The sequence below is a fragment of the Drosophila navojoa genome, chromosome 3 (assembly GCF_054131105.1).
Source record: "Drosophila navojoa isolate 15081-1374.11 chromosome 3, UAZ_NAV_1.0, whole genome shotgun sequence".
Taxonomy (NCBI): domain Eukaryota; kingdom Metazoa; phylum Arthropoda; class Insecta; order Diptera; family Drosophilidae; genus Drosophila; species Drosophila navojoa.
In genome coordinates, this window is record NC_142891.1 from 2623011 (window position 1) to 2645459 (window position 22449).

The window sequence follows — 22449 nt, forward strand, 5'->3', positions numbered from 1 at the left end:
GGCCTCTGCATATTTATTTTTATTATTTTTTTTATTTTCAGTTATTGTTAATTAGATCTACTGATAGAGCGTTGCATCAGACAGAAGCTGGAAAACGCTCGCTTATGCAATACCAAACACGCACTCCCGATTTGTATCTAATAGTTACAGATACAAATAGTTTTACTGCCGGTCAAATTGAAAAACATGCGAGACTGTGGGGAGTGCTGGACTAGCAGATACTGTGAGCGTACCCACAACGTAAGACACATGATACACAAGCATGCATATAGAGACTCTTACATGGATACACTCCTCTCTCACATAAAAAGTGATCCATACAAAAAATTATATTTTTGGTTTTTTAAGTCTTTAAGAGAAGCCTGAAAATGCATTAAGAAGTCGATAATTATCGATAACTAAGAAGTACGGAAACAAATTGAATCGAATTACATGGGTCACGGCATATAGGGATATATATCTAAAAGCTGAAGTCTCTAGCGTCTTTAGTTTACAAGATCCGGCGGATAGGTTTGGTTCGGATTGTCAAATAAATGGAAATTTATGTGCATAGCTCCATTGATTTGTTCTTGAACAATAAGTGTACTTCCTTTACATAGCTTTCTTCCTCCAATCACTTGTATTACCCCACAAATCGAATATACCCCATTTACTCATCTCTACATGTGTTTAGGGTATTGAAAAAAAAATATGTAGAAAGAAAAAAAAAACGGAATTTACTTTCTTTGTGTCCCGTTCAAGTGCAACACTTGACAAATTAAAAACTAACAAGTGGCGATTGCCAGACCCAGTTAACCCAGAGCCGAGCCCATCAGATACAGGTTACAGATACAGATACAGCTAAAAGATACAGATACTTTGGCTTTCTGTGTCAGCGCTGCGTCTGCACAAGTGCCCACGCCAAGTGAACCAAAGTTCCGTTGCCTGTCGTCGACATTTCTGTTTTGTAAACGCATTTTAATTGCTTTTCGCTGCTTTTTATGTAAATACAATATTATTTAAATGGTCTTTGACTTCATTCATTTCGAGCTATATATAAATACATGCACGTATATCTCTATATATGCACATATTTGCCTGTTACATAAAGTCCCAAAAAGATACTTAATAATAATTAGTATGTGTGCATGGCAGAGGTGTCGATGGAGATGATGCCATGCCGCCGCATGGCTCTGCAATGGTGAAAGCAGAAAGATTGCAGATGAATTATGATTTTGCCAGCTGCTCTCACAGCTCAGAATCATGGGGCTTGACATGCTATAAGCATCTGTCACGGTCGGCTATTGAGGAGAGTTATTATGAAAGTGGCTTGAAAATTATGTAAAAGAACTAATTAAAGTCAGGCATAATTGAGTTGAGAAAGAGATATGCATAGATGAAGATATACAATTGTTGATTTTGATTAGACAGTAAATAGGATAAATAGGATAGTATAAAGGCATAGATTATATGGTATTACCTGGCGTCTCTTAACCTCTTTTTCTCGTTTTCTAATAATTACTATAGTTCAATCTCTTCCTCAATCTCTGTCTCTTTCTTTCAGGCTCTCACTTTCCTCTCTCTCTCTCTCTCTCTCTCTCTCTCTCTCTCTCTCTCTCGTCCTGTCTGATATTTTTTTCCCTCTTCTCACTTGTAAATGTTTCGTTGTCTCCCTCTTTCACGCTTTCTTTTTCTCTCCCCTCTCTCTCTATCTCTCTCCCTCTCTATCTCTCTCTCTTTCTCTCTCTCTCTCTCACTATTATCACTGTGTTCTCTGGTTAGTGCTATCAAGTTATCGCATTTCTGTTTTCCTGTCTCCATCAATGTCTTCGAACTAACCTACTACTGTCTCTCTCTCGCCCTCTTTCTCTCTCCCTCTCTCTCTCTTTCTCTCTCTCTCTCTCTCTCTCTCTCTCTCTCTCTCTGTCTCTCAGTCTATTCTTATACGATCTACTTCTCTCACACGAACTTGATGAAGTCACCATTGCATACGTCAATCCACCTAAATACATATAATCAGCTTTATCCACACATTGCTATCAATATATCAATCATTATCTGCGTTTCATTCACCATCTATCCTAGCAGACAACACATTTTGTATTTCTAGTCATTTGTCCCCTTCACTCACAATTCATCTCACTTATCTTCCCATCTTATCCATTCGTGTTTATTTATTGTAAACATTCAATTAACATTTGCTCTTATCTTATGTATTTACAACGCCGTTTACATCGAATCATATATCTATATGAACAGAATTTCCATTTAAAAATTCGACAATCCATTAATTTGAGTATCAATGTTGTTGCTTAATCGATGTTGATTTTTTTTTTTTTTTTGGCATTTTTCCTTTTTCTTTTGGGGCTGACTTAAAGCCTGCACCTGTTTTGGACACCCAGCGGCAATCATTGCAATGAAGATGAAAATGATAATGATGATGATGATGAGAGATGGGAGACGCCAGATGAGAGATGAGATGAGCTGAGCTGAGCTGGAAATTGAGGAAATGCGATGCGCTGCGATGCGATGTGCTGCGAGCCTCAAAATGAACAGCAAAATCAACAGGCGAAAAATAACAAAAAAAAAAAAAAAAGGAGAAGAAGCAGAAGCAGATGGAAAGGCGAAGCACTTGCCATTTGGCTAACGGCATTATAAATGATGCCGCCGTGAAAAAGTGACAGTTAGCGCACAGTTACAGTTGCAGCTACATGGCCCATGCCACATGCCACATGCCACATGCCCCAAGCCTCGTTACTAACCAAGCTATGCAGCAGCCAGCGAGCGATTCTCCGAAAATCGAATTCCGGCAACAGCAAAACGAACAAACTTGGCCAAAGTTTCCACAAAAACAAAAACCCCCCAAAAAACAAACAAACTCTCATACAGGAGTGTTTGGTGTTCGAACTACACTGTCATTTATTGATTATGCGCATCTCAATTTGAGGCAACACCTCGAGCGGGAACGGGAGCGGTAACTGGAGTCCGAGTCCCGCGATCGAGATTGCATGATGATCGTGACAGGGGCAAAAATAAAAGAAAAGTCGCCAATAACGAAACATGGCTAATCATATTTTTCTTTCATTTTAATAGGTAAAACGACTGCAAATAATGTCATTGCCGAAATTATTGAATGAGCCAAAGGAAAGGAGACGAGCAAAAATAAAATAAAATATATATATGTATCTGTATATAAATAAATGAAAGAAAATCATAGTCAACTGCTATTGCATTATGGCCAAATTATGGAAATGAAGATGGAGCTGGGCGATGGTAAAGCTAAAGCCAAAGCTAACTGATCGTAACCCAACAAGACCGTGAAGCTCATAACGAGCATTGCACAAGAGAGAGAGAGAGGGAGAGAGGGCGAACGGGAGTAAGTGGGAGAGAGATTGAGTGTGAGACATGAAGAAATGTGAAATAAGACCAAGCCACAGTCCAGTTCCAGTTCCAGTTCCAGTTGACTCCAGATCGGAGACAAAGCTTCTCCATCTCCCCCTCTCAGTCCGCTTACCAGCATTTCGCAGCGTATGCATTGAAATTGAAAGTGAATCGTGCCACACGATCCGAACAGCCAGACGATGATGCGATCCTCCAGACCGAACAAAATCATCAAAACAACAATAATGTAACAAACACAAACAAGCGAAAACAAACACAAAACTAAAACAAAGAAACCACTAAAACAATATAAAGCCAAGAAGTAACGCGTTAAATTGAGGTAACCAGCGTGCAGAATTTTTAATACACTATCAATGGAGTGGTTTCTTTCTTTTTGGGAGCTTGAACAAAGGGATGTAATTTGTTTTGTATATAGTAGGCAATTGAATTTCCTAAGCTCTTGTATTTACCCTAGAGTTAACGATTTAAACTCTCTCATCTATCAAGGTCTCGAGCCTGCAAATATTTGTTATACTTTTATATGGACTTGAGTTCTTATAGAAATTACATATATTGCATACAAAGAGTTTTAGTGGTTTCCTATATCCATGTACTCCCACGCCTCGCTATACTTGTAGCTTAATTTCAATATGACCTAGTTAATATGAAAAGTCTTCATAATACTAGTACTTGCCCTACTCTATACCCATTTCTCAATATATTCATCTTTCTCAATCTATATACGCTCAATCTATATACGCTACCTTGTATAACCCGCTGAATATATTCAATGTTATGTCCCTCTCTCTCTCTCTCTCTCTCTCTCTCTTTCTCTCTCTCTCTCTCTCTCTCTCTCTCTCTCTCTCTCTCTCTCTCTCTCTCTCTCTCTCTCTCTAAATATATACGTATGTATATGTTTAGCTCAATATAATCTACTCCGCATATCCTTCTTTATATATCCCACTCTATATTTACAATAATACATGCTTCCCAATATATCCATATACCATTCTCAATATATTTAATTTAATAGACGCTTTATATATCTCATATAGATTCAAATTTATATATATTCTACCAATACTCAAGACCAAAATTTGTGTCTCTACATACCCATTTTTCATTTATTCTATATATTCGAATAAGCTCAGGTTTATGCTTTACGTAAGTCTAACAAAATCTTGATGAAAATGTAACTTCAGATTCGGCACACATATCAAATTTCCCTAAACTTCTTTACTTTTATTTTAGTGCAATGAAAATGCAGCTTAAATTTCGAATTATGTTAAAAAAAAAAAAAACAAAAAACAAAAAAAGAAATTGAAATTGCTTTTAGGTAAAAATAAAATTGGAGTTCCGGGATCGAATCGGTTGCGCTTAAACTCGATTTGACTTGCTTAACAGCAGCTGGTAATATATTTATTAAGTGAATTTCGTATAATGTCTCTTACTAAATGTTAATCAATTATTTTACACGTGTTATGTATGATTCATTTATTGCTTAGTATATTATTTATTTATTTTTAATTTATTCTTAATTACTTTTACAATTTAATAAATATATTGATATGTTAATATATTGAAAATTCACTTAAAAATAATGAAAATATTTTCTAAATATATAAGCCAAATCACTAAATCAATTTTATATATGTATGTAGTACACTGCATCTGCTCAGATGTATCTGAAATTCCCTCAATCAGCCAGAATTTGCGCACCTGCTGACCCAGTTACCTGTGCCTATTCTCGAACATATCAAATCACTTGAGCATATCCAAGCAGCTTTAACAACGTGCCGAGGATTGAAGAGCTAGTTTTAACTACTTGAGCATGTGTTAACTTTTAGGAGGGTATTAAATCAGTTAAAATTAAAAAGGAAAACCGCAAAAGACTAAGAAACGGTCATCGAAGCGCTGCTGCTGCTGCTGCTGCTGCTGCCAGCATCGCTGCTGTCGCCAGCTTCGCAGTCGCAGTTGCCGCTAGGAGCGGCTGCAGAGGCAGCTTTGGCTTTGGCCTAAGCTACGGTCTACCCCTAGGCCCAGATGACTTGCCAGCTGCTGCGCTGCTTTAAGCTGTGCTTTGTTGTTGTCGTTGTTGTTGTTTTTGTCTCTTTGCTTTTGTTTGTTTTTTGTTTTGTTGGCTGCTGCTGTTGCTGCTGCTGTTGCTCTTGTGGTACTTGTTGTTGTTGTTGCTGTTATTACCGCCGTTTTATACATTTCAATTTCTTCATGGTTATGCGCTCTTTGCCAACTGGTGCGACCGCTGCCGCAGCTGGCGTCGCTGCTCGCGTCGCCGTCAACTTCTGCTGAATTTTTACTTAATTTTTATTTCTCGCCAATGAGCGGCACTATAAAAGCAACTGCAACAATCGTTGTGGCATGCAGTCAGTGTAAGAGATTCCGCGTCGCACCAGCTCCAGCGAATCAAACCAAGTTTCTCTCTCTCTCTATCAACAAATAAATTCATAATTGTAACGGATTTTAACCGAAACTTGAATCGTTCAGTTTTTACAAGCATTATGCAGTCCAGTTTTGTGGTATGTTCAAGTGGATCCAGCTATTTGTGTGTGTGTGTGTGTGTGTGTGTGATATACCCTATTGAAATTGAGTTTGGAAGGGTAAAAGGTGTCCAGCCCATACAGTATACAGAAACTCGTTCAGGACGAAGAGCTAAAACGATCTATCCATGTTCGCATATTCGTCTATTTGTCTGATCTCTGTGACTACCAAAGCTAGAGACTTGTAATTTCGAATATATACTCTTGAATATCGAACTTAGCACGCTATATTCATTTTTCTTTAATATTTGCGCTCAGTTTTATAATAATAATAATATTTTTAACAGGCTTTTTCAAGCCTTACTTGGAAACCAGTAAAAATAGAGCTATCAAATTTTGGTATCATTATATATACCTAGAATATTTTTTTTTTAAATTCCTGGATACAATTTTAAAAAATAGCCTTAAGGCTTAGATATCAATATACAGAACTAGCACAATTTCTGGATAGCTTCCCTCCATAAAATTTAAAAAATAGTCAAAGCTTAACCTGTCATAGATCCTCAATTAAGGTCAGAGCAGTTCGGGCATTTCTTAGTCGGCTAATGCCGACTAGAGTACATACTTAACTGTTGCTTATAAAATTTTTTCTGCTTCTTAGTTAGCGATTGTCTTGGCCGGCGTTGCGCTGGTCGCTGCTCGTCCAGAGCCACCGCGTGATACGTACAGCGCCCCACCGTCGAGCAGCTATCAGCCGAGCGGACCCAGCGGCGGCTACGGCGCACCTGCACCACAATATGGACCACCACAGCAGCCGCCAGTGGTGCACAAGCATGTCTACGTTCATGTGCCGCCACCAGAGCCAGAGTACCAGGCCCCCAGGTGAGTCGAAGCGATATGTTTCTAAAGCTTAAATTAGGCTAAGCAAAAAATATAAATATTTGAGTTCAGATGGATAAGTTTCTGATATGTATCAGAGTACCACAAAAATATATAAACGAAACTAGGTTCCTTCTAAGGAACTGATTCTTTTCCACAAAAACAGTACAAATGTATTATATCACACATTCACAAATGTATTATAACTATGAAAGAGAACTTTCACTAAAAATCGCTGAGTAGAGCCTAAATTAAAGCAGAGGAATAAATATTCCAGAAATAGGCTAGATAATCAATTTTACATCTTCTATGCACATTTAAATAGTTTTAAAGGTATTTAAATATTATTTTCAATATTTTTAAAATATTAATTAAATCCTCTGATATTTATCTCCATAATAATAAATTACCACAAACTCCAGACGAAACTATCCTTTGGCAATTTACCTAAGTTAAGTTGTAATTGAAGAACTTTGGTATACAAATAACTCTTGACTCTACATTTTGGAAAACATTTAAATATTTTCCCCTTACATTAAACTCTCTAACTATTTGCAGTTACTCAACTTTCATTCATTTAAGTATCTTGATAATGTACTCCTCGAGATCTCTTGTTTAACTCCACTTTGAACCATGTTTAGGCATATCTTCAATCAAATTATGTTTACAACAGTTTCTTTTTTCTTGGTCCAAATTGTGCAAACATAATTTGCCAGCTGATTGCAGCGAGAGATATATATTCCCACATTAAGGGAGCTTACGAACCATCTGGTTTGTTTGTCTGATGTCCCATTACAACTAATTGCAAAATGAATTGTCGTGTGTAGCTCCAGATATGACTATCCATGTACAATATGAGGTATCTGGGTAATGCCCCACAATTATGAAAATTCTCCCACAATTCATGGACTCTATGAGTGCTTGAGTACTTTGTTTAATATCTGACGCGGCAGCTGCGAGACAACTGTTGCGAAAAACTATGAGCGTTAATCATCTAATCCAGCTCAGGGCTACATAACTGTTTAGTTTTTGTTTTTGTCTCTTTTTTTTTTGCATTATCATTTTTGTGAAGGGACAAGCAACAAGACTTTTTTTGCATCTGTGCTGAAAGCTTACTTAATCGAGGAACTCCTCAAATGGGCAACAATTTAAGCTGAGCTTATCTATCTACCTCTCACTCTCTCCATCTCGCTCTCTTTCACTTTTTGTCACTGCAGTCAGAAAGCAATGTTAATTGCCAGCTGGAAAAAGATATGGTGCTGAAGACAACTAAAGCGTGACTAAGATGTTACCTAAGCTACATATATATTTTTAACTTTACGTAGCTAATTATTCCATACGGAAAGGGAACTGGAAAGAGAGAGAGAGAGAGAGTGCAATTACCATAGCGTTAATATAGAAGACTGCATATAATAGTTTATATAAGAGTTGAATTTCTAGTGGGCTGCAAATTGTGACAGTTTTCTTCTTCTTCTTCTTTTCTTTTTGGCAACTAATTATTGCATACGAAAAGGAGAGTGAGTGCAATTACCATAGAGTGTGTATAAGAGTAGGCGTATAAGTGTTGATATAAGTCTTCAGCTGAGCTGATAATGAGACAGTGAGCTAGCTTGTTATTACTGCATACACATAGGCAGTCAAAGAGAGGAAGAGAGAGAGAGAGAGAGAGAGCTTAAAGAGTGTGAATATCAGAGTTTATATAAGAGTCCAATTGCCAGTGGGTGGCAAATTGTCACAGTTCCTAAGCTCGTTTATTACTATTGCATATGCAAAGGGAGAGCTGAAGAAGAGAGCATGAAATTATTATATGTGTATGTGAGTTTATATAAGAGCTTATACAAGAGCTAGTGGTATACAGATCATGAGCATACTTTGCACGCATTTCCCTGAAACCTTTCCTTGACTTCATGCGCTTTTTCCCATAGGAAACCTGTGTATGTGCCACCACCACAGAAGCACTACAAGATTGTGTTCATCAAGGCACCATCACCACCAGCACCAACTGCTCCAATCATTCCACAGTTCCCACAGAACGAGGAGAAGACTTTGGTCTATGTGCTAGTCAAGAAGCCAGAGGAGCAGCCAGATATTGTTATTCCAACACCGGCGCCAACACAGCCCAGCAAGCCCGAAGTCTACTTCATTCGCTACAAGACCCAAAAGGAGGAGACTGGACCCTACCCGAATGCCATTGCACCACCCTCGGAATATGGTGCACCCGCTGGCCCACCAGCCCCATCGGCGCCCAGCAGCTCCTATGGAGCACCTTCCCATTAAACGAACCAACTCTGCCATCTCTGGCCACCCATCCTCCCCCTCTCCACTTCGAGTTAAACTTTACTGATTTTTTACTCATTTTTTTATTCATAACGAAAAAAAGAACAAAAAAAAAAAAAAATCATTTTGACGTGTGACAAAATTTACGAATTATCATTTTATATATGTATAGAATATGCCCCGATCCCTATCATTATTATTGTTGTTTCTTATGTAATTTTTTACCTCTAAACATTCTCCGCATAGGCTGTTTGTTTCAAATTGTTTTTGCCTAATCTTAAGTATTTAGTTCTTTAAGCACATGCGTTATACATACGATTATCAGTTATACATATATATATAGACCATATATATATCTATATACTTGATATGCATTTCAACTAGGCAAATATTAACTACGAATATTTCAGTAAATTGTTGTTGTTGAACGCGAACGAAGAAGGCAATGAAAAAGCTACAAAAAAAATAATAAATGAATGATACTCAAAACATTATTATTGTATATGTATAAAAACAATGGATCAAGAAAAATAAAAGTTATTTGAACTTACTATCTGATACACAATGAAGTTTTTCACTAAAAGATGTTTCGTATTAATAGCACTTAATAAATTTAAGAAGAATATTAAAATCGAATTAATCAGAATTTAAAAACATTTTCGAGCTACAATATTACAATATTTTGAATTTTTAACTGTGGCCGCATAACAGCGTTGCCATACAATGCAAATAATAACGGAATCGTCAAGCACAGCACTGCCAACAGTTAGCAACGCAAACCAAAATATATAATAGTTTTTCCAACATCCAGCTAAGCGCCTCCAGACTATACCCAAAATCAAAGGATCATTATACTTTAATTCGCCTTAGTTAGGCATTAAATTTAAATGCAATTTCTTTCATTCTCAGTTATTTTTACTGCCACTCTAACGGCAAACATTTACCTCACATACATAGTTGAGAGCTCACTTCAGCTTTGCAATTTTAATTGAGACATTATCAGGACACTTTCAACTGCTTTCAAACTGTTGTGCCCCTTCTATGTGCCCATGCACATGTATCCTGTTCAAAGTCCATCCAAATCCCCGCCATAGATGCTTTTAAATACACACACACACACATACACATACATACACTCACTCAACGGCATCTACTCGGCCTGTCAAATGTAAGCGAACTTAAAACACATCGTTTGCATTTTGGGCTGCCTGACTCGGCCCCTCCCCTTCCTCGCCACCCCCTCACCCAAGCCCTCGCCTACTGCAAACACTTAAGTGACGCTTCAGCTCCTCAACTATCAGCGTGAGTGTCTGTGTGCGTGCTTTTTGCTCCTCTTTTGTTGTTTTTCCTTAAATGTGTATGAGTGTGTGTGTGTAACTTTTTTTTTTACAATATAAACATCATTTGCGTTGTTCCTTTTGTTTGAAGCCTCGCTGATTTTGTTTACCTGTGACTGCCGCCTGCCTAGCAGGCTGCCTGGCTGGCTGCCTGCCTGCCTGCTAACGGCACTTGCTCAAGAGAGCGCGCCAGCCACTCTCTTAGTCAAAAGCGAAAGTCGTACAACCCCCACACAAAGGTGTACAGCATTGCCAGCTGCCAGCAGTTAGACAGCGCTCTCTCTTCTACTGTCGCGCAAGCGTCGCGTGAGGCGGTTGGCATAAAGAGCGGCCAGAGCAGAGCAGAGCACTTGCCAAGCATTTGGTAGCGCCGTCCTGTGTTAGTTGCGATTGTAATGCCAACGCAAACGGAACGCGGCGGGCGTTCGCGTCGCGAGTTGTGTGCGTGTGTATGTGTTCGTAAAATGAAAATGTGTTTTTTTCGTTAGAGCCGGAGCAGCTAAAGAATCGTAGCTAAAATAAATCATGTATATCAAAATCGAAGAAGCCAAAGCGTTGCAGCCAAAGATGAAATCAACAACCAGAAATTGCCAGTCATAAAAAAAGGGTTTGTGCACGCTCCTTGTGTATGTGTGTATGGGCACTAGATGTGTGTGGCTGTCGCTGTGTGTGTGTGTGTGTGTGCGTGTGCTTGGTGTTGTGCTAATATTGTTGTCCATACAATGCCATGGCATTCTATATACCCCCTCTCTCCTCACCCTCTCGCACTACTCCACTGGGCTGTTGTTGTTGTTGTTGTTGTTGTTGCGTACAATTAGAAGGCATTGCCAATCGATTTGTGTGAAAAGCCAAAAGCTCAAAAGGTGGAACGCCTCTAAGAAGTTCGCTGTCGCAGGTGCGCGACATCTGAAAAATGAAGTTGAGCCAAACGTCGGCGTCAACGTCAACGTCAACGTCAACGTTGACGTTCGAGTTGCCAGTCATTCACAATAGAAACGTGCCATCAAAATAAGAAAGAAAGCAGCAAAAAAGCAACAGCAAAAGGAAGAAAAGGAACAATATTAATGAAAAGATGTTGCAAAAAATGTCACGTTCCTTATTTGAATTCGCATCATCATGTTAATGAAGGTGCTCCCCTAGAACCCCAAAGGCGAGCGTCTGCAATGCTTAAAGTTGAGCTCCTCAATTTATAACAAAGAATATATACATACATATGTACATAAAGATATCAATGCACTGGGGGGACTTGATCGAAAACTGAATTGCAAACTTTTCAACGAAATTCGGAATGGTTCAAGGAATTCTTATTTGAATAAATTTGAATAAACATAGTCCTGAAACTTTATCTGTGTTCCCTTAGCCAACATAAGTATAGAATGTCAAGAGTTCTACGTTTAGAGTTTTTGACTTAAAGTTTGTTTTAAAAACTTTCTACATTATATATACAAAATAGTAAAAACATTATCTATCATAATTTTCAAAAATAAGTTTAACTAAAATAAACTCAAAACAAAAAAATCAAATTAAAAACTTACCTATTTAAAAATATTTAAAAATTCAAATACTATATTCTTGACGAAAAATGATTAAAGTCTTAAGAGTTAACTAAAATTATACAATTAAATTAACTAAAATTATAAAAAATTAAAGACATTCTAAAGGTAAATATTTAAAAAAAATTCTTACAACAAACTTAAATAATAACACAAAAAATGATACAAAAAATCAATTTAAATATATTCGAACAACAGTTAATAGCAATTATTAAAGATATAATATAATAATAAAAGGTATTATAAACAATAATAATAATCCCAAAAATACTTCCTTATAGTGAAATAAACTGCCTACCAAAAAGTTACCTAAAAAGTGGTAAACATAAACCCTTATAGACCGAGCCTAAGTGAATTTTATAAACTAAGCCTCAAATGAATAAAAAATGCAAAAATAGTAACCTAATAAAAAATATTACTTGTAATAAAAAAACAGCAACAATCTTGGGTCTAAGCAACCGGAGGCCTACAACAAAATAGAAGCTCTTCACTTTTTGGTAAAATTACGAGCGCCCAGAACATAAACTTAAGAGTCAAATATAAGACGAGCACTTGCTGCACGAATAACTGATATAATTGTAAATAAACATAAAATAAACAAAAGAGTCCTTACTGAAAACTGCTTTCTGCTAGAGAAATTTGAGTGAAATAAAAACCAAAGTACCGCAAATAGATAAAATATATATATATACATCTATGCTTGGACGATGCTACAAGTGAATAAAAACACCCAAACCCTCAAGAAAAAAAAAAAACAAAACTCAGTGAATCCTGAGAGTGGGAAAGAGAGAGAGATTGAGTCGAGTTGAGTTGAGTTGTCTGTGAAGCATATGCCCAATAAACAGATGCCCCATAACCATAAAGCGAAAGTGTTATGGCCATTACCATAGGACGGCAGGACCTCGTCCTAAGTCACAGTTGTCCCTTCTTGGCAGAAATCACAATTTATGACATTACACATAAAATCTGCACACAATGTTGCGAAAGGAGAAATTCTTGGCAAAACTTTTACAGCACACTGTTGGATCCTTATTAACTAGTGGTTGCTACATGTACCTCTTCTTCTTCTTCTTCTTCTTCTTCATGCATTCTTTCCTGCCCCATGTCTGGCCTGTGCAGAAGTGCTTCCTACTAGTAAGACACACACACACACACACATTCACACGGACATTAAGAGTATGGAAACGGAGTTTTGTGGCCGTGGAGCAATGAGCACCAGCCAAACGCCGCGCAACGGCGGCTTCTGTGGTGCACTCCAACGTGCACCGCCAGCGATGCCGCCGGCTCTGCAACGCCGTCTCTCGAGTCGGGAATGCTATGGCGTTGGCAAAGTCAAAGTCATGTTGCGCGTCGCCGACAAAGCGGACAGCAGCGCCGACAGCAGCGGCTGCCTTGAGTCTGGCTGCTTTATGGCGCTCGACAAGAAGAAGCGACAGGTGACACTAACGGATCCCAAGACCGTCTCGGCACCGCAGGCCCAGGAGCGAGCGCCCATGGTTGCGGCACCTAAAATGTTTGCCTTCGATAATCTATTCACAGCAGAGGATAAACAGGTGAGTGGACGTTGCAGAATAAATGGAATAGATAGATAGATTGATTGATTGATAGATAGATAGATAGATGGATAGATAGAAAGATAGATTGATAGATAGATAGACAGTTGAATAGATAAATAGACAGTTGGATAGTTAGATAGATAGATAGATAGATAGATAGATAGATAGAAAAATAGATAGAAAGATAGATTGATAGATAGATAGATAGACAGTTGGATAGTTAGATAGATAGATGGATAGATATATAGATAGATAAATAGATAGATAGAATAGTTATTGTTAAAGGGACAAGTATACAAATAAATGAGAAATATAAGAGAGTTCTAGAGTCTTAGAGAATTCTAGAGTGCCAGTTCCTGTTCGAGATTGTTTTTGTGTTAGAAAAGAAGAAACGATTGTTAAATGCAATATGTAAAAACTTGAAAAAGTCTTGGAAATCGGTGCAAAAAATAAGCATAACGTAAAAGAAACAAAAAGTCAACAAAAAATTGAGGGTAATTAGAGAAAATATAAAGCAAGACATGAATCTCCCAAGAGTTCAGAGGACGAGAATATGCGATGGATAAGCCAGGAAAGTAGGCGTTGGATATAAATAGAGAAATCGAAAGGGAAAATTTAAAATAGTATAGGTGGAATAATATTAGAGATTCATTTTGGAATTGTGAAGTAACAAATATTATAAATAACATAAGGTATGAGACAAATTCCTAAAGTGTAAATAAAAAGGAAAGCATCGAATGATATAGTTCTTGATAAATCCCAAGACTTAGGCATTGTATAAATTGTATGAAAATGAAAGCGAGCTAGGAATATTTGTTTAAAAAAAAGTTGTTTTAGAGAAGTTAGGAAAATTAAAGGACTCTCAAAAATGTATGAGGGGGAATGGGATGGTTGAATATTATATTAGATAGATATATTATTTTCCTATAACTACGTTTTTGGGAATCAATTACCAATTATATCTTGCCGTTATATTACCATCTATAAAAAAGTTTTGCTACTTAGAAATAGAAATTAGTATAAGTATAAAATATATATGTTTTATGCTTCTACCTAATTCCTACTATTTCTCACTTAATCACACATATCCAATGTAAGATAACTTTTTTGAAAATATAATGAATGTTTTTCATGTTTCGACAGGCTTAGTTTACCTTTCTTTTTCATTCCCATGCCAAATGATTTAACATACCTTGGCTTCCGTTTGTTATTACAATTTCTTTGGTTAGGTCTTCTGAAGTTTTACCGGATATAAAATAAAGCATACCCAACGGAATATTCTTTCATCATATTTATAATCCCCTCATCCCTCTCTCTCTCTCTCTCTCACTATACTTTGCAGTCGGATGTTTGTGCGGCGGCCTTAAGCGAGGTAATACCCGCCGTGCTGGAGGGCTCGGATGGTTGTCTGCTGGCCATGGGCTATCCGGGCACGGGGCAAACGCAAACGGTGCTCGGCGACCTGGGAGCTGGTGCTTTGGGCGCAGCGCCCTGTGCCATTGCCTGGCTGTATAAAGGAATTCAGGAGCGTCGACAGAAGAGCGGCGCCCGGTTCTCTGTGCGGGTCAGTGCGGTGGGCATCAATGCGACCAAGCCGGACGCTCTCTCCACGGATTTGCTCATCTCACATGCGGCTGGTAAGCGAGGCAAAGCAAAGAGAGAAAGTACAAAGGGCCGCCACCTGTTAGCAGAAGTTGGGCTATAAAGAGGAGGGCGTGCTTGTGGGCGTGGGCGCTCATAATGTTGCCCCTGGGCCAGCTGATGATAATGTTGTAGCAGTGAGGGCTGAGGGTTAGCGGGTTGCGGGGGTTAGGTCCCCAATTTGAATAAAGTTAACCTGTGAGGCTGTAACGAGCAACCCCACAGCCCCCACCGCGCCCACAGCTCCCCCCCCCTCACAGCTCGCTTCGACTCCAATGAATGCTAACTACAGTCGAGTGGCATTTATATGAACATAAAAGCTAATGCTCTTTTCATTCACTCCACACGAACACGAATCCCACACAGAATCTGACGACTCCCCGGGGATTTATTTGCGTGACGACTTCCTTGGCGGCCCGACGGAACTACGTGCACCCACCGCGGAGCGTGCAGCGCTATTTCTTGACTCCGCATTGGCCGGACGTTTAAAAAGTTCCGGAACGGGCAATTCCAGCAGTTCAACAGCGACGTTGGAGTCCGCACTCATCTTTACGCTGCACGTCTACCAGTACAGCCTGTCCCGCAAGGGCGGTGGTAAGTCCTATTACTACTACAACTCAACCACTTCAGTCGCCCAACCACCCAGCTAACCCCACTCCATATGCTGCTGCCTTCCCCCAAGCTGTAGACATTGTTGTTGCCACACTCAAGTGGCCCGCTAAATGTTTCACTAGACAGCCAGACCATTAAAGTGTCGCATTTCTCACCCACCCCAACCACTACATATCTCACTCTCTCCCTCTCTCTCTCTCTCTCTCGTTCTCTCCATTGTTACAGTTGCTGGCGGCCGTAGCCGTTTACATATCATCGACTTGGGCGGCTGTGCCAATCGCAGCGGTGGTCTTCCACTTTCGGGCATTGGCAACATTTTGCTGGCCATATTGAGCGGACAGAGGCATCCGCCTCACAAGGACCACCCGTTGACGCCGCTGCTAAAGGACTGCCTGGCCCCCATTACCTGCCATGTGGCAATTGTCGCACATGTCCTGCAGTCGGCGCACTCGTATCAGGATGCCTTGGCCACCATTCAGATTGCCTCGCGTATTCATCGCTTGCGTCGTCGCAAACACCGGGTGCCCATGCCTCTGGCTGTGGGGCTCGCCCAGGGCCTGAACTCGGGCGGTGCGGGCTCCTCGGCTGGGTCGGGCGCCGATCCCTCCAGCTCGGAGATCTCAGCGGACACTGTCATCTATATGGGACCCCATGACGATGCCACCGACGGCGAGCATCCGCCCGTCTATCTGCCCTCGCTCAACGGCACCACGGATAATCGCGCCCTGCTCGGCAAGGCCTTGAAGGGCGGCGCAGAGAAGCCAACGGCGCCACAACTCAAATCAAACTGCGCCAGTCCACTGATGAAGAAGGCCGCCGTGGAGAAGGGTAAGTGTTAATGCTGTCAGCCCCCCAACTGGCGTCAACCCCTCGTTCATTAGTTCCAGATCCAGGCATTAACAGGCTTTGCTTATGAGATTTTAATTGAAATTCCTCGAGTCATTAGATTTATGCCCCAGAGATAGTCAACAATATTACTCTGACAGATTCAGCTCGGATCTAATGTCACTTATCAGCAGTGAAACAGCTCCAGGACTGGCTAAAAGAGCGACAGCTGGCAGTTGGTCTTTGATGAGTCGACGCTATGCGAGGGATGAACACCTTGGGCTTACGAATACAAGTTGACACTTGAGAGATTTACATTAGCAGTAAATGTGGCATGATATGCAATCAAAATAGCGACAAATATTTCGAATTAATTGAAGCTTAAACGGGGTCTTGTAGAGGGGGAACCGTTGAGACCTGTTTTCATCTAAGTATTTATTCAATTATCTCATTTGTATAGAGTTGGATTTTGGCGAGACTTTAATAATCCTCAATGATCCTAAGTAATAATGGGAAAGTAGTCTTAGAAAGTTCCTTGTTGATGTTTAATTTATGATCAAGTGTGGATTCCTGTTCCTAGCTAGGGTGGATCCTTGTTCCTAGCTAGTTTAGGTTTAGGTTTATTAGCTAGTGGGCCTCAATCTCTAGTCTATTATAGTTCATCTGAACAAATTTCTTATTCTTCAATGGACCCTACTTAGAATAGATTCAGGAACTAGCATAACTGTTAGACTTTAGATATTGAGCTAATAGAGTTAATCCTACGTTAAGTATCCAGTCCCAGCTCGTTAAATTGTCCCAAACTACATTCAAGTTAATCTCTTAACAAATAACTCTCATTCAACCACTTCTTCTGCTTTCCCACCCTCCTTCCCTTCACTCCACAGCCAAGAAGCTGCAGTCCTCTGTGAGTTCCACAGGCAGCTTGAAGCGCCACAATGCCGCTACGGTTGCCGCCTCCGCGATGCTGCCACAGCACAGCGCGCTGGCTCAGGAGCTGCTGCCGTCAGCGCCCGGCTCACCCATTCCTAGGCACATGTGCTCCAAGGCCTCGAATATGCCAACGCCCAAGGGCTCGCCGCTGCGTCGTCCGCACGGCTCGACGCCAGGCGCGGCGCTGGAGCAGCTGGAGGCGGGCATGCGACAGATCACCGAGGAGCAGTGGATCGACGGGCCACGCGTCTCGCGGGCCAAGGTGGCCGAGGCACGGCACCTGATGCGCGAGGTGAACCACGTGAAGCAGTGCGAGACGTGGGTCGATGGACCCAAGTCGCAGTCGAGCCGCTCCCTGACCGCGGGCAATCTGCCAACGGCTGCCCCGACGCAGGGCTACGGCTTTATGGATGCGCACAAAAAGACTATGATCAGACAGTGGGTGGAGAATCAGACCTCGCAAGTCTTCCAGGGTGCGGCCAGCGTCTCGGCGAGCAGTTCACCCACTGCGCTGCATCTGAAGCTCTCCCAGCTCAAGCAGAAGTCACTTGACCTGCCGGAGCGACCTCTGTTCCAGCCAGAGGCCCTGCCGGAGCTGCCCCAGTGCCTGGATAGCCTGCCGCTGCTGGGCAGCTGTCCAGATGCCCAGCCCGATGGCGATGATCAGGACAGCGGGCCGTCGGAGGTGCCGCCTGCGCTGCCGCTCCTCGACGATCCTCTGGGCTCCCGGGACATCTCCCACGACAGTCTGCATCGCATGCTCTCCAGGCACGACTCGGAGCTGGCTGTCAGTCGTGCCTCCTCACAGCATCCGTCGCAGCGCAGCATCGACTGTGGGCTGCAGGTGACGGAGGAGGAAATCGCTCGCACCATGACGCGCAGTGAAAGAGAGAGGGAGCGCGATAGGGAGAGGGAGAGGGAGAGGGACAGGGATAGGGAGAGAGAGCGTGAGCAGACGCATCCCTTGGCCGCGCTCAGTCACTGCGACAATTTGTCCTTCGTGTCCAGCTTCAACATGGCCTGCGAGTCCTTCAGTGAGTGCGGAGAACGAGCCAGGTGAGCAAACTTATTGATAAGGACTTTTTGCCTTATTCCCACTTTCCCGGGAGTTTCGATTAACTTCAACCGATCCTTCCCTGCCCTGACTCCTTCCTTGCAGACATCAGTTCGATCAGCTGGCCCGCCTGCACGAGATCTTCACCTCGCAGCTGGCCATGGCCGAGGTGACGCCCGCGTCGGCGCTCTACCGCACGGAGGTGGGCAGCGTGTTCAGTGAGCCCGCGTTCCGCTTCAATGTGGGCCAGAGCAGCGTTTGCAGCGAGCCCGCCTACCGTCTGACGCCGAGTCCGCCCAAGCAGCCCTCGCACAGCCCCAGCCAGGGCTCGCTGCCCAGCCTGAATGGCATCATGGAGATAGCGGGCATGGACGACTATGCGCTGCTGCGCCAGCCGGACGGCGCCTCTGATCCCAGCCTGCCGAAGAGCGAGAAGCGCTTTGCGCCGCAGCACGACGACATCAGCGAGCTGGAGGAGAAGGAGCGACGCAGCTCGCTGGAGGATGCGCAGCATAAGCTGAACGAGATTACGAATATACTGCCGCTGGCGGCGCAGTCACGGCTGCCGCTGCTGCCGCTCAATACCAGCTCGGAGGCATACGACAGCGGCCACGATTCCTCCACGCCGCGCACCTCCAAGCACTCGGGCATCTCGCGCAGGGCGGAGAGCGGCTATCACAGTGTGGCAACGGTGCGGGACTCGGACGAGAGCAGCTTCGCGTCGGGCATGTCGAAGAGTCAACGGCATCGCATCACCGTTCCGGGCGGCCATTATCAGCGGCACGGCAAGAAACGCCAAAGGCAGGAGGGCAACAAGGGTCTGTGCAATTGGCTGCTCCATCCGTTCTCCTGCACCTATCCAGAGACTGAGGGCGAGATCAGCGACTTTTAACTCCGAGCGGAGAATCCCCACCAAAAACGAAATTCAAGCATATGAGAGATACAAGGCCAAAGAATTTGTAAGCACACGCACACACACACACATACACACACACACACACACATACCCATACACATCAACCAGACATATATTGAAGCAAAGGAAAACCAGCGACTGATTAACTTTTACTTGGCGCCGGCTGCCACAAACCAATTTTAAACGAAACGGGAAGAAGAAGACGAAGCACACGACGAAGAGGAGCAAGCGAAACCTAATCTAATCTAACCCAACTACCTAATTATACCTATGCTATAAAGAAAGGCGCCATTAACACACACACACACACTCACTAATACACGCATAAGTTCAAACGGGGCTTTAAATATTTTAAGTTGCCAGCTAGCATAATGAGAATATTACGCATTAGGGGTAGTCACGATAATGGGAGAAAATTTAAAGAACAAATTAAAGGTTGAAAAATACTCTAATCAAAGTTTACGACGTGAGTTGACTAAAGGTTAAAAAAAAAGTAAAAGATAACATATTTAATATAGAGTGACATGAGTAGTACATCTCCTATTTTATTTCAGTAATATTTTTATATGTTGTTTATTTTATTTTTTATTATTTTGTTTTCCTCTTGGGTATACAAATGAATATATATATAATAATTTATTATTATTTTTTTAATTTTTGCTTACATTTAATATTAATTAATTTAATGTAATTTTTTTATTTATGCCCAGGGTTTTTAATTGAACATTTTAGTTAAATAAAATAAGCGTGGATATTATAATAATATGCCAACAAATAAAAATATTATTAAAGTTTGCCAAGTTAATTGTTCAATAATATTTTAAAAATGCTATGATTAAAAAAAATAAACAAAAATTAGTCTGAGAGACAGACTACCCTCAATAATTAGTTGCGAACAATTTAATGACAATTAAAAAAATTGTTATTAAAGTTTCATTTATGTTTTTTTTTCCTCAAATTTTTCAGAACTGCATTTAATATTTTTTAAAGCAATATTATATATGTAACGAATATTTTTGAGAAACTAAGATAAATTTATCAGTATTATTATTTTTTTTTTTAGCAACATGAATACCCTTAACTGGTTGCTTGGTTGTCTCTAATACATGGAATTATTACATTTGATAAATTACCTCGGAAAATTCATTTTTGCCAGAAAATTCACTTACAATTCTAAAAGAGTTTTTCCAATATCTTGACTACCCCTGCTGCTGCTATATAAATAATATAAACATATGTACTTAATCAGGCCACAATCACTACAACTTTACAAGTAAAAAATAAAAGCAGAGATACATTTATATACATATATCATATATATATATATATACATTATATATTATATCATAGCTATTTATTGTTTAGTTATTTATGATTTTCGTTTGTCGACGAAGAAGAAGAAGATTGATAAATTGTATGCTAAATGTTAAATGTTTGCTTATTCAAACACTTTATTGCCAATTATAAGTTACAAAAAAACAAAAAGAAATGAAAAACGAAATGAAAAAAACAAAACAAAAATGTTTAAATTAATTGTTAGTTAGCTAAAGTTATACATCTACTAAAAACAAATTGTGTAAGACAAGGACAACAACAAACACGACGGAGAAGACGAAGAGGAAGAACAACCAAGTAGACAAATGTTAAACATACAATTTTGTTGCCATTTTTGCCTAAATCAACTATGTTACAAAAACAAAAAACAAACAAGAAAAAAAATAAATAAAAATAAAAAAAATTATATATATATATTATCGTATATATATATATATATTTATCAGAGATATTATATATGAGATGCAAATTTTATGAAGCTATTTAAATATAAAGTAAATATGCATAAACGCAAACAAATATATATATATTATATATATATATGTATTTATAAATCGCATAGGGCACGCCTCAACGCATGCAACACACAATTTTTCACATGAATAGCTAAATTTTTCGCATCGCACATAATTTATTTCCATTAAGAACAAAATATGAGAATCGAATCACATTCCTTCATTGCCTTTTTAGTCGCATTCATCCATAAGAAAAAAAAACTTAAAAAAAAGACAAAAAAACATATAAATAAAAATCATAAACTTATTGAATTAATTAACAAAAGCGAGCATCAACTAATTGTATTGCATTATTATATATTTCGTATTATTCCAATTATCCAAGCGTAGTAATCACCAAAAACCAAAAACAAAACCAAAAGGCTATACTTTAATCAACCCACACACATACCACTACCACAATCCCCTCACACCCCCTCCTCCCTTGTTAATGAAACAAGATGAATATTACATATATACTATATATACAATATCATATATGATGATTCGTCGACTTCGACGCTGAATACAGACTAATTATTTTTTATAATATAAAGCAAATCGACATCTGGTTTTATTGCATTTTTATCGGGGCGGGGTGCGGGTAACGCGAACTCGAATCGAGTCACAGTTGGCCGAAAAAAAAAATTGTTGACATTTTATAGATAGATATATATATATCAAAGCTCTACTGACACCCCCTCTACGTAAATAGGGGTTGGGGGTCTGAGCAATAAAACAAGCTGGCAAAGTTACGATTCCTTGTTCGTGTTTTTGCGTCAAGTCGAACTGCCAAATACTCTGGAGGTAAGTTTTAAACGAATTACGGATTTTACGACTTTCGAACTAGTTTTGAATGGGAAAGGCATTTTATAGCATGGAAATACTCTAGAAATGAAGGTAAAGTTAGGAAGTTTAGAGAGTGCGCTATAGATGTATATATAACAAATATGTTAAACTCTTATACTGTTTGACATCCACATACAGCCGTGTTCCTGTAATTTGCAATGGCAAGGGAATCATACCTACTAGAAATTCAAATTATTGACAACGATTTTTTCTCAAGGAGCCATTATATTTTTCGATTTATCTCGATTTTTGATTTAGCGTGGTACAAATTATCAGACTCGACTGTATAAATATAGTAGCTGAAACACTAAAAATGCACAGAATGGTTTC

General features: G+C 40.2%; 2 protein-coding genes across 4 annotated transcripts; both read left to right on the forward strand.

The window, feature by feature from the left end:
- The first annotated feature begins 5725 nt into the window (after positions 1 to 5725).
- TwdlE (TweedleE) lies at positions 5726 to 9503 on the forward strand. 2 transcript variants are annotated; one of them, XM_089257935.1, is made up of 3 exons: positions 5726 to 5927; positions 6520 to 6740; positions 8663 to 9503. In XM_089257935.1, exons 1-3 carry the CDS (start codon positions 5880 to 5882, stop codon positions 9012 to 9014), a joined length of 621 nt encoding a protein of 206 aa, XP_089114061.1. In that variant the 5' UTR covers positions 5726 to 5879; the 3' UTR covers positions 9015 to 9503. The 2 variants fall into 2 exon arrangements, with proteins under 2 accessions (XP_089114061.1, XP_030241586.1); XM_030385726.2 differs by having other exon boundaries at positions 5728 to 5897.
- Positions 9504 to 10764: 1261 nt separating this feature from the next.
- On the forward strand, positions 10765 to 21842 carry LOC108649294 (kinesin-like protein GA13060). Of its 2 annotated transcripts, none has more exons than XM_089257250.1 (7): positions 10765 to 10958; positions 13024 to 13457; positions 14803 to 15097; positions 15468 to 15695; positions 15939 to 16541; positions 17426 to 18527; positions 18631 to 21842. In XM_089257250.1, exons 2-7 carry the CDS (start codon positions 13083 to 13085, stop codon positions 19415 to 19417), a joined length of 3390 nt encoding a protein of 1129 aa, XP_089113376.1. In that variant the 5' UTR covers positions 10765 to 10958; positions 13024 to 13082; the 3' UTR covers positions 19418 to 21842. The 2 variants fall into 2 exon arrangements, with proteins under 2 accessions (XP_089113376.1, XP_089113375.1); XM_089257249.1 differs by having other exon boundaries at positions 10841 to 10972; positions 13048 to 13457.
- Positions 21843 to 22449: the final 607 nt, after the last annotated feature.

Excerpts from the sequence above, each read along its gene's own strand:
- TwdlE (XM_089257935.1), top strand. The coding sequence starts at position 5,880 with ATGCAGTCCAGTTTTGTGGTATGTTCAAGTGGATCCAGCTATTTGTGT. Across the intron at positions 5,928-6,519 it reads GTGGATCCAGCTATTTGTGT|TTAGCGATTGTCTTGGCCGG; the intron begins GTGTGTGTGTGT and ends TCTGCTTCTTAG. Across the intron at positions 6,741-8,662 it reads CCAGAGTACCAGGCCCCCAG|GAAACCTGTGTATGTGCCAC; the intron begins GTGAGTCGAAGC and ends TTTTTCCCATAG.
- LOC108649294 (XM_089257250.1), top strand. The coding sequence starts at position 13,083 with ATGGAAACGGAGTTTTGTGGCCGTGGAGCAATGAGCACCAGCCAAACG. Across the intron at positions 15,696-15,938 it reads CCTGTCCCGCAAGGGCGGTG|TTGCTGGCGGCCGTAGCCGT; the intron begins GTAAGTCCTATT and ends CCATTGTTACAG. Across the intron at positions 16,542-17,425 it reads GAAGGCCGCCGTGGAGAAGG|CCAAGAAGCTGCAGTCCTCT; the intron begins GTAAGTGTTAAT and ends TTCACTCCACAG.